The sequence below is a fragment of the Centruroides vittatus genome, unplaced genomic scaffold, assembly GCF_030686945.1.
Source record: "Centruroides vittatus isolate TY-2023 unplaced genomic scaffold, ASM3068694v2 scaffold_2569, whole genome shotgun sequence".
Lineage (NCBI taxonomy): Eukaryota > Metazoa > Arthropoda > Arachnida > Scorpiones > Buthidae > Centruroides > Centruroides vittatus.
The window spans coordinates 1,796,491-1,808,058 of NW_027122690.1; the positions used below are offsets into that span (position 1 = coordinate 1,796,491).

Sequence of the window (11,568 nt, forward strand, 5' to 3'; positions counted from 1 at the left end):
GCAAACAAAATGGGAAGTAGTTTTGAAATAAGTTTCTAAACAAAGAATACAATATCGCAACTATCTATATTGGAAATCACCCTTGGCACAAAACTAGCAAATTTGCTAACACCTTATTTGTGGAGAAAAATATATGTACGTTAAGAAAACATCTATTATAGCCACATTAATAAAAACTTCTGCTGCTTATATAAAGGAAATGTCACAATTACATTTTCCGTTTTAGTCGAATCTTGCATTAAGCAATGGATACCTGTGTAATAGCGTATTGTAATGAAAAGATTTCAAAAACAGGGTGCTACAATAATTATTGTCACACATTACTAGTTAATAAAATATTTTCTTTATTGTTTCATTTTTTATAGTAATTATAAAACAAGCAATTTTCTTACCATTACAGTTGTTTGACTGTGATTTCGAACAAATTATCTTTAGTAACATGTCAAATCCTCAAACTTTCCCAATAAGCAATTTAATACATTGTAATTATTCTCTCACAACTCTTGTAAATGGAAATATTTTTTGCTATTTCCATGTAAAATATTAATCCATTATTATTATGTCTATTATTATAAATTCTAGATTTTAGAACAGGAAGAGCATCTATTCTCATAGCTACGGACGTTGCTGCAAGAGGATTAGGTAAGCATTAAAAGTAATTTGTGTTAGATTAAGTTGTCATTCTAAAAGTAAGATTTGCTATTCCTACAGACGTGAACGACATCAAATACGTCGTAAATTATGATTATCCAAATTGTTCCGAAGATTACGTTCATAGAATTGGCCGTACGGGTCGTCACGACAGGCAAGGCACGGCTTATACCTTTTTCACTTACGAGAATGCGAATCAAGCAAGAGATCTGATAGCGGTGTTACGTGAAGCAAACCAGGAAATCAACCCCGATTTATTAGACTTCTCAAAGATGCACAAAAAATCAAAAATTTCCAAAGGTACAATTCTTGTTTTTGCGAAACACAGAGTAAGAGTTTAATATTTATCTGTAATTTTATTTACAGGAAGGTATCAGAGATGGCAGCCTCGCAGCACTTTATTTAATGATTTGGAAGCTGTGTAACGTTTAAAAAATTTAATGAAAATAGTTGTAAATAAATATTTAACAAGTAAAATGGCAAAGCCGTATTTGGGACAAGAGTATGTCTTGGAGACTCGCTACTAATTGAGATCACTTTGACACTCAAGGCGGGTCTTGTTCTCATTCTTTGGTATTGGTGGTTTTGAGTGTGATCGAGGTCGTCCACGATGCATTTTCGGTGAAATTAACATATCCATTGCCTGTCGCCCCGGGTTGAATTTTTGTCGATGCCTAACAAAAATTTCCCATTTTTGAAAAAAAATAATCCTGGCTATCATATGGTCCGAAAATATTTTTTAAAATTTTGCACAAACAATATATACAGTCGAGTCCACATAATTCAACACCACTGGTTAAGTAATCAGTTTTCTGTGGTCTCGGTCGACTTAAAAAGGGCACTATACTACTGTATGTAACATTAATTTCGTGTACGCGGAATTAATGTTAAAAAAACTCCTCCGGTTTACTCGACACCACCTTCTGAAAAAATGAATTCACTCTGCCCATGTGGTGCGAACTCAATTTTTTTTCAGGAGGGGGACTCGATAGATAATGTATTATTATATTAATTAATATTATTAATAAAAATGCCTTAACATTTTATTTATTTTTATGTATAAAATAATAACAGATAAACAAAAAGAAAATATACAATCTACATCGTCACACCGGAATCCAATTTTGCATTTTCTCATGCTAGAGGCATTAAGAATACTTAGACGTTACTTGCCAACAATTGACAATTACGATGATGATGTTTTCAAGGCGTTCGTGATCGTTGAAAAAGAAAGTCGAGCCAGTTAAGTGCTCAAAACAAACAACACTAAACAAATTTTTCAGTTTTTCATCTACGGAGTAATTGTAAATGGAGAACACAATGTATTGTAAGCCTGCACTACTGTATTTTCCTGATTGTAGTTTTGTGGTTTTATTTCCAACTTCGCTTTAGTCGTCACATTGGATAACTCGACAGATTTCCACTTCCCCTTGGGGTGTCGTCTTATGTGGAGTCGACTGTATATAATGCTGAAACGAAATATCTCAGGTCAAGGTCAGCACGTGGCGAACAGAGATATGTCGGGAATAACATGGGACAAGTAAGTGAGTTTTTCAAAGATTCGTTTATCGAAATTCGATTTAGCAATATTTGCTTTTTGAACTTCCCAACTGCCATACACAAATCTTGTACCACTGACTGTTTGTTGAGAGTGTCGCCATTTTGTATTTTATTTTGACTCTGTTCTCAGTCTCACGAGTACCTACAAGTCTGGTTTTTTTTATGCGCACATGATTTGGGCACTTAATAATTGCAATTTGGCACAGAGTATTGACACGTACTCATTCATACCTCTAAGCTGGTTACCCAGCCGGCAGTACAATTTTGTGGGAAACGCCGGGAGGTAGGACGGAGTCGTACCTCCTTTTTGTCGGCGAACAGGTCGGCAAGACCCACCCCACTGTCAAGGATGGCTAAATTTTGGTGATATCCCGACAAGTCGGGATCGGGTAATTATTTGTCAGGTCGAGTGGAGGAAGTGTGTGGGGTCGTCGATAAGGAAAGGCAATATCCGTAATAACAGGACAACACAGATAATGGTTTATTTAAATATAGAAACTACTACAGACAAGCTACGCATTCCGTCCCTAATCGCGGGAGAGAGAGAGTTCACAATGGTTGGGGGAATCATACCTCGTCGATGTATCGATAGCGATCGCCGGTTGTTCCTCGGCTCGGGCGGTGGGCGGAGGGGTGGTCAGGCTCGTCTTCGGCGCGTCGGCGTCTTCGAGTGGGCCCTCGCTTTCGACTCGGTTTCGACGGGACGTTTTCGTCGTCCTAGGTTCCGCCACCCCGTTCTCAGATATCTCCCCCCTATTTATACTCCCGATCGCGTCCGCTACGATCACCAATCGCGACGGAGGGTGACGATTCGGGCTCCGTGACTCAGAAGTCGGATCCGGAGAGGAGGGAAGCGAGTTTGACGGCGGAAGACTGTGCATCCTTCGAATCTTGATCGCTATCTCTCGAGAGGTTTGAACAATAAAATTTTAAATTATAATAATATACATTTATAAAAGGTTAAAATTGGACTGGCCGGCTTAATTCGGTCCTCACAATTTTATAAACAGGACATAGATGTTAATATGATTATTGACAAGACTTTCTCTTTTTTCCCCCTTTTAAATACTATAATATCACAATTTAAGCTTGTACATAAAATAATTTAAAAAATTCCAGAATCATAGTCTATTTTCATCTTACAAATTATCAATTTTAGATTTTTATGAAAATTATTAGTCAAACTTACGTAAAGTAAGATGATCTGTTCTTTTTATATAAACATCCTGATCAAAGCCTTATATTACAGTAATATACAGATTAAATTGGGCTACTTTACCACTATTATTTTTGGTACCATAGGTAGGCATTAGGTGCCATCTCTATTCTAAATTATTAAACTTAATAATTCTGGACTACAGTAGTAAAATAGCCTAATTTAATCCAGCAATTGTTTGGGTGTTTATATTTAGGTCATGCCAGGGTAAAGTGATGGCTGGCCGAGTGCCATAGGATGCGGGTGCCAAAGGTGGTCCCAGTTGGCACCGTAAGTAAAGATGGTTATGTCTAAATTAAATGTCTTGAAGGGAAGATTGGCAGGAGGTCTGGGTAGTATAACTGGCAATGCATCTGCACGGTAAGCAGAAGTTGTGGGTTCGAGTCCCACTCTGGGCCAATTCTTTTCTTCCAGAATTTTCTAAATTATTTAATATATATTAAATTTAATAATTAAATTAGAGATGGCAACTAATACCTACCTCTAGTACCACATTTAGAATTTAATTTAAAACAAGCAATTATTTTGACACTGTCACAATGCCAGGCTGCAATTTTTAAATTTAAAATATGTGCTCTCCACCTCAAATTTGTAGTAGCTTGCCCCCGTACATTATACTTTTCCTGTTACAATAGAGTCATGCCGGTCATGTATCTCATGCCTGTCGGGGGACAAATTTTGAATTGAAATAACATGGATTTCCAGTTTTCATTGGAAGTTCATGTATAGTTAATCAGGGCCTTCTTCCCCTAAGGTTTTCATATCTGGTCTCGTCCATCATCTGCCTAACTCCATTCTCGAGATTAAGGAAAGATGGACGGATGACGGCAGAAACTTATAGGTCCATAATTTTTTTCAAACTGCAGCCCAATTTAATTTGGCAATCATTTAGCATATTAATAAAAAAATATTTTTTTATTCACCGATGCATCATTAGCTTGTATTTACTGTTTATGTGTTATGACAATATTTGATATTAAATTAGTATAAGTTTGAAAAAAATCTCTACAGTTTAAACTAAATTACATATAAAACGAAATCTTAAAATTTAAATATATTGTTGTAACTTGTATTTTCAAAGATGGAATGCTTTTGTTTAGCTTCTGACTAGATCACGTAATTGAACAAGTTTGAGATAAACGGTGCAAACTGAAATATCTTAGTTTTATTCAGCCTAATGAAGAAATTTGATTCAATTTATATACAGATGCTCCACTACTTATATAGTTAGGTCCCCAAGTCAAAAACTAACCTAGAAAGTACCCGTGTGTACGGAATAACTATTTTTTGTTAGTGTTTGATCCTTTGACGAACTTATTGTAATAAGTATTTCTACATTTACCTGTCAAGACACCTACTACTACTTAGTAGTAGGTGTCTTGACGAGCATGTTTTTTTTCACCTAATGCACTTAGTTGTATAATGTCCAGTTTAGTTTCCATGGTAATTGAGTGTACTGCTAGATTAACTATTACATTTTGGATACATTTTTGAAGCGCTAATTATAAAAGTTTATAAACACATCACTCTGACGTTTTCAACATTATCAACTTCAGAATTTGCACAAAAACAAAAGGTAACAGAAACAAATTACAGAAATTACTTATTACTGGCCAAAGACTGGCTTCGACGCCACCCACGAGCGGCAAGAGAACTTCAGAATCTATGCAAAATTTAAATTTTAGACATATGGTCAAACGTTTGAGTACAGGAGGCCCTATTTAAAATCTCACAAAATATTTCCATAATCATTAAATGGTAATTAATTTTTTTGTGTGTGTAACACCACTTTTTTGGAGTTAAAACAGAACAAAATCCAAAAATCTGTTTGAAAATCAGTTTCTTTCCCATAAAAGAAATAAACCTTTACACAAACAATCAAATCAGCATTTGTGCAGACTCACAAATCTTGGCCAGGCAACACCTAGTGCTCGGTTGGGACGGTTGAAAGTTTTATAAAGTTCGAGAACCCCATTTGGTCCCGTCGGTAAGTAAACAGACTAGATCCTGCTACTGTGAATTTTTACAGCATGGCCAAGATTTCTGAAATGAGTTATACAGTTTTTAAATAGAGAAATTATTACTTGATAATACAAATTATTTTAGAATATGTTACTTTACTGCATTTACTTGATTTCTGTTATTTATTAATGATTTTTTTAAAAAATGTATGTCTAAATATGACACTTACCTTCAGATTTTGATAGAATGAACTAATTTTAAATTGTAACCGATTAAAAAGAGCGAAAATATCCTCCAAGACATTTAAATTTTCTTTTTCACCAAAGGTCTTTCTTCACAATTAATAAAATCTGAATATTGAAAAGTATTTAAATACAATTTAAAAATACAGTAAAATAAAAGATTTTGGGAATAGTTTTACAAGAGATGAAAAATTTGTATTGTGCCATATATAGGATTACCATATGTCCTCATTTTGGGGATAAGAATTACTGGTAGCATATTTTTGGGCTGCAATTTGAAAAAAATTGTAGACCTATAAATTCTCGCTGTCGTCCGTCCATCTGTCTTTCCTTAATCTTTAGAACGGAGTTAGATGGACAAAACGACACGGAAACCTTAGGAGCAGGAGGCCCATTTAACTATATATGAACTTCCATTGCAAATCCGAAGTCGTGTTATTTCAATTCAAAAATTTCTCCAAAATGTGTTAGATGACTGGCACAACATTATTATAGAAGGAAAACTATGATATGCAGGAGAAAGACACTCCTACTATTTTGAAGTGGAGAACATGCCTGGCATTGTGATGTAACAATAAGTAATTAAATTTTCTGTTTTGTCTGCCTTTCCAATGATTGGATGCTGTTCTTCATTCTAGTGGTACCCAATGTAAAAATGGGAGGTTTTCTCTATTGCTTACAACACAAGGTAGAATTCAGAAGTTAGCTACCTAATTACATAGGCAATTTAGTAGTGTTTTCACTTGTGATATTACAGTTTTCATATTGGGATTGATACCAGAAATGCAAAGCAAAAACAATCTTCATTAGCACCCACTTTTCTTTCTGGTCACGTGGTTGGCGTGTTGTGGTATCTTTGGTCACGTGTTTAAGTTACAATTTATCCATATAGATCAGAGGGTTCCCAACAATTTTCACGTATCAACCTCTTTTAAGGAAAATTCTTCCATTGATTCATTCAATGGAATTCAATTGATTCTTCAAAATATTTTCAAGAATTAAATGTTGTACAGTACATGCATATGAGCAAATTAGATAAAATATTTCATCTTCAATGAATCAAGGTAGACTAATTGAAGCAATCAACATTAACTTGATGCACAGTAAAAAAAATTAATATAGTGATATTAGTCTACATGGACTCATCAGTGATTAACAAACAAAAACTAAATGAATAAAATGTTGGGGGTATTTAACAGTAATTTTTTTTTTTAAATAAGACAAATATAGTTAATAATAGTTAATTGTTAAACATAATTAATGCAATTAATAAAAGCATAGTGATTTCTGCCTTTACTTTGTTTTTGATTTTAGAATACCACAATGCCAAATAGAAAACACATTAAATGCAAATTTATACAATGCTTTAAATAATAGAAAACAGAGGTACAGTGTGCCCTGTAAACACGGAAGCTTAGGAATTATGTTGATGTTTCTTATTCTTTCATAGGTGAAGTATGGTGCTGAGAGAAAAAAATTAATTCAAATTACTTTGAGTGTGAATTTGCCAGTTTACAAAATGTCTGAATGCATCCTGTTAATAACGAGGTTGAGGCCAAAGTTTTAAACGCAAAAATGTGTACGTTGGACGTTCGGCACCGCTTTCCTGTAAGCCTAGAAGTTTGACAGTGGTGTTTGGAAAGTCAGTGGAATCATGCTTGACATTCCAAATGCCATTGTCAAACTTATAGTCTTATGGAAAGTGGCACCGAACGTCCGACATACACGTTTTCGCGTTTAATACTTCGACCTCAACCTCGATAATATAATGGGTGTTCCATATGTTTGGAACTATAGGAGAAAAACCTTACACTTGGACTAATCAGTCTCCAGTTATATATAACTGGACATTTCCAATGGACAAAATGTCTTGCAGTTCAATGAGAGCATTTCCCAAATGACTTCATGACAATCTTGACAGCATTCTTGTGACATTTAGAGATCATGCACAAGCAATATTGCCTCTTGAATATTTTTTAGTCATTAACACAGTAACAGAACAGAATAAAAACAAATTGAGAGATTTTTTGATTAACTCAAAAATTATTGTGCAGGAAGAATTTATATTGAAAATGAAATGCGTTAAAATTCATTATTTGCAGAGTTACAAATCATTCGGCTTGTAATGTGTAAAATAAAGGGAAAAAATGAATTTTATTCTGAACAGAAATTCAAGAATAAGAATCAATTTTTATACATAATGATGATTACAAAAATGTATTTACTTACTTTCTTAAAATTCAATCCTTATTTTACATACTACCTAAATCAAAGGCAGTGTGGTAGCACTACACTTTAATTTGCTTGATCTTCAAATCCATATTACTTAGGCCACAGCAGTCCAACTTTGACAAATTTTTTTTTTGTTGGAATCTCCTTCCTAAGGTCTGCACGACTTTGGTAATAAAAATTTACTTCGGTTTATTGCAGCTCCTTAATTTGCATATAACAGACGGTAAAATTACACCAGTGAGTATAGCCCAAATCACTGATTCGTGCTGATGGGATTGGTTTCGAAAGACATGCAAGAAGTCGAATCAAATGAATATCACTACAATTCTCAAGATATTTGTATATTTATTAAACCAATCAAATTATAATGCAAATTTTTGTCACAAACTTTAGGGTAATTTGCTCCTCAATCTTATGCAATGTAGTTGAAAACTTGATAAACACACAGATTTAGTATGCTCTAATTGATTTTGGTGGTTTTAATGTCTTATCTGTTGTAATGGCTGTTGTGCTAGACTCCAGAATGTCGCATAATATATTATTTTCAATATATATTGGAGCTTGTGGCTTTTCAACCAATGATTGGCTGATAACCGGACGTGTCATTCTAACCACCTTGACAAGTTCTTTGCAATGAGTACTGAAGTTCTCCATCTTAGTGGTTGCAAAGTTAAAAGCATTCATTTGGTGGAAAAAAAAATCAAAAAGTTTTTGAAAATTTACCTTAGATTCTAGAGAACTCTAGAATCTAAGGAAGAACACTATTGGTATACATTTTATCAAATGGCTAGGACAGTAAATATAAATTCACAAAATAAAAGACTATGGGTGTGTTCTTTAATAGCAATCGTTCCATGTTGCCGCTACTACGGAGTGTGCTGCTGTTTGTAGGCATTTAGGAACGACGGTGAAAGAAAAAAACATGGCAGCGCCCGCACTATCGATAGTATGGTAATGGAGGAATCTATAATTCTAAAATATGCGCTTTTAAAGGCAAAAGAAGGGTCCCAATTGTAAAATTTAATCATAAAATGGATTATTTGTTGAAAGAGCATTCAAAATAGCCACGAAAAAAATTAGAATGCTGGCTACCATTAAAAAAAAATTTGAAAGAGACACATCACTGCGTGTGCTAACTTGTGCTTTCACAATTTCTAAATTTTCATTCATAAAACCACATAATGGACCCCGAAATGAAACTATCTGAGCCACGAAGGACGCCATTTTGCTTTCCACGGTAAACTACTGCTACAAGCGGCCGTTTTTGCCGTTCGACGGCGCGCACTCCCACCAGAATTTAGGAACGCGTTCAGCAGGAATTTTTAAATGGATGTCGCTCTTGCGGAGTTACGCAGAGGAATAAAAGAACGCCCCCTATACGATAAAAGTGTCGTCTTTTGTTCTCTCGCACCTCGGGAAATAGCGGTCTTAGGGCAGAGTCAATCTTTATTTAGAGGCGTACTGTCTGTCTTAATATGCAAAACATTACAATCTTCTCTCTGGTGATGACACAATTAAAAAAATACAATATATATTTTATAAAATGGCAAAAAGAAGACTCTTTTATTGTATAGTCTTTCATTTTGTGAATTTATTGGTGCAAGTTTTTCTACCAGAAACTTTGTAGGAATGATGCTGGTAACAAGTTTTTTTTTTATATTGATCTTGGTTCCTTAACTGCAAGCTTTAATGTGAAAACAGTGCATATCATGAATAGCTCACTGTTGAGCAGATTCCCTTAAGCTGTAATGTAGATCACTTAAAAGAGCACAAAATTCTGTGCTAGAATCATTAACTTTGCTGAATTTTTTTTTTTACTTTGATTAGATAATGTTCTACAAGTAAGTGGTTTGTGAAATTATGTTTTAATTTTCATTTCATGCAAATGAAAAAAAAGAGTGACTAGTTTATCGAAAAGTATTCTTAAGCAATAAAGGAGAATATGTTTTTATGGAAAAAGTACCAAAGGTGTGTGTAAAAGTTTGAGACTACTAATATGGGATACAAGCTGTTAAAAAAAAATGTGCTCAGTTGCTTATCTTCTTTAAAGCTTCAGGCCTAGCCTAGTTAGGAATCTCGAATTTGCATCTGAATGGACATTCCTATGGAATGAACACTAAAGACCCAATACATCTACTCCATGTTTTGATTTGAAATAATGTGACTTCCAGTCTAGACTGGAAGTTCATATATAGTTAATTGGGGCCTCCTGCCCCTAAACTTTCCATACTTTGTCTTGCCTTTCATCTAACTCCATTCTCAAGATTAAGGAAGGAAAGGATGGACAGACAACTGGACCTTATGGGTCTACAATTTTTTTCAAATTGCAGCCCAACAGCAGGCTTTCATTTTGTTGACATTTTGATAGTGTAGGAATCCTGACCTGTTGGGATTCTGATTGTGTAGAGATTTTGAGCTAGACCCTTCAAGCTCAGTTGCCCATTCAGATGCATGTTCCTGACGGTGAGACCTGAAGCTTTGAAGAAGATAAGCTGCTATTCACACTAATTGTAAACTTTCCTGTCTTTAGATACTTTTTCCATAAAAACAGATTGAAAAATGCTCTCAAGAAAAAAAGAATAAGTTAGTTTTTTAATGATTTACAAAAAAACAAAGAATAGAATCTAATTATTATATATAGAAAGTACTAGTATACAAAATAAATTTTAAATATAGAATAGAGTCTCTTTATACAGTGTTTACAATTTATTGACTGGGTTAAAGCATTTAACAAAAAAAAATTAACCATAGCAGATTTTGCATCAAATAAAGCTAGTAGTGAATCAAGAAGTACCCAAATGGGAAACTAACTCATTAATTATTCAGATATTTTTAATTAGTGAGTGCATGATTATATTGTGGATGGTCCAACCATATTTGTCGTCATAAATGTTCTTGAAAATAAATTTTATTTGTTCTAACTTCAAAATGTTCACTTTTTTTGTGTCAATAAGGAGGGCTTAAACCCTTTTAGCCCTCCCTTTGAATCCACCACTGAATACAGCAACTTGAAAAGTTTTAAAGTTATTGATAATAAGCGCTATCCTATAATGATGTTTTCAGACCATTTTTCTTTCAAGGAAATCAGTGAAAGCTGGATATGCTGGAATTATTTTGGTATTTTTCAATTGCGGGTATTTGCAGCAAGATAAAACACCTCCGTACTAGGAGATTATATGTGCAGAAATTTAGGGTTGTGATATCCTTTGGGAGATCTGGGGAGCAAATAAGGCCAAGATATATGCAGAGAAATTTACTGAATCATCAGACAGTGGAAAACCTCAGTCTTCCAAGAAATACTTTGACATGCCTTTTGTAACACCTACTATATCCAATCAGTAATTGATTTCTTGTCAAATGTTTCAAAGTTTTCATAATAAAACCCCAGGTATCCAAGAAATTAGCAAAGTTTTTCGGTTACAGTATTTCTGCAAAAATAATTTCTCCATATCTGTTATGGTTTATGTTTTATTAAATGTTAATCTAGCCAATAAATTGTACATATTCTGTACTTCAGATTTTATAGTAGTACTTTTTTAAGGATTAATCAATGATTTGCTAAAAACTTCCTAGTCATGTTAATAATAAATACTGATTAAGAAACCTGTTTATATAGTAGTTAGATTTGCTTAAGAGATGATAATATGTTATCTAATCATAATTTACTATTCTAATAAAACACAATATTTTTGTATAATAAATGCA

The 11,568-nt window shown here is 34.0% G+C and overlaps 1 protein-coding gene across 2 annotated transcripts in view; it reads left to right on the forward strand.

Moving 5' to 3' along the window:
- The window catches only part of LOC136987701 (probable ATP-dependent RNA helicase DDX5), a 33,196-nt gene extending 32,043 nt beyond the window's left edge, over window positions 1–1,153 (forward strand). For both annotated transcript variants that reach the window (XM_067285462.1, XM_067285463.1), the window contains exons 12-14: window positions 583–642; window positions 712–951; window positions 1,018–1,153. In XM_067285462.1, the coding sequence (XP_067141563.1) occupies window positions 583–642; window positions 712–951; window positions 1,018–1,076 (359 nt within the window). In that variant the 3' untranslated portion in view covers window positions 1,077–1,153. The remainder of the gene's footprint in view (window positions 1–582; window positions 643–711; window positions 952–1,017) is intronic.
- Window positions 1,154–11,568: the final 10,415 nt, after the last annotated feature.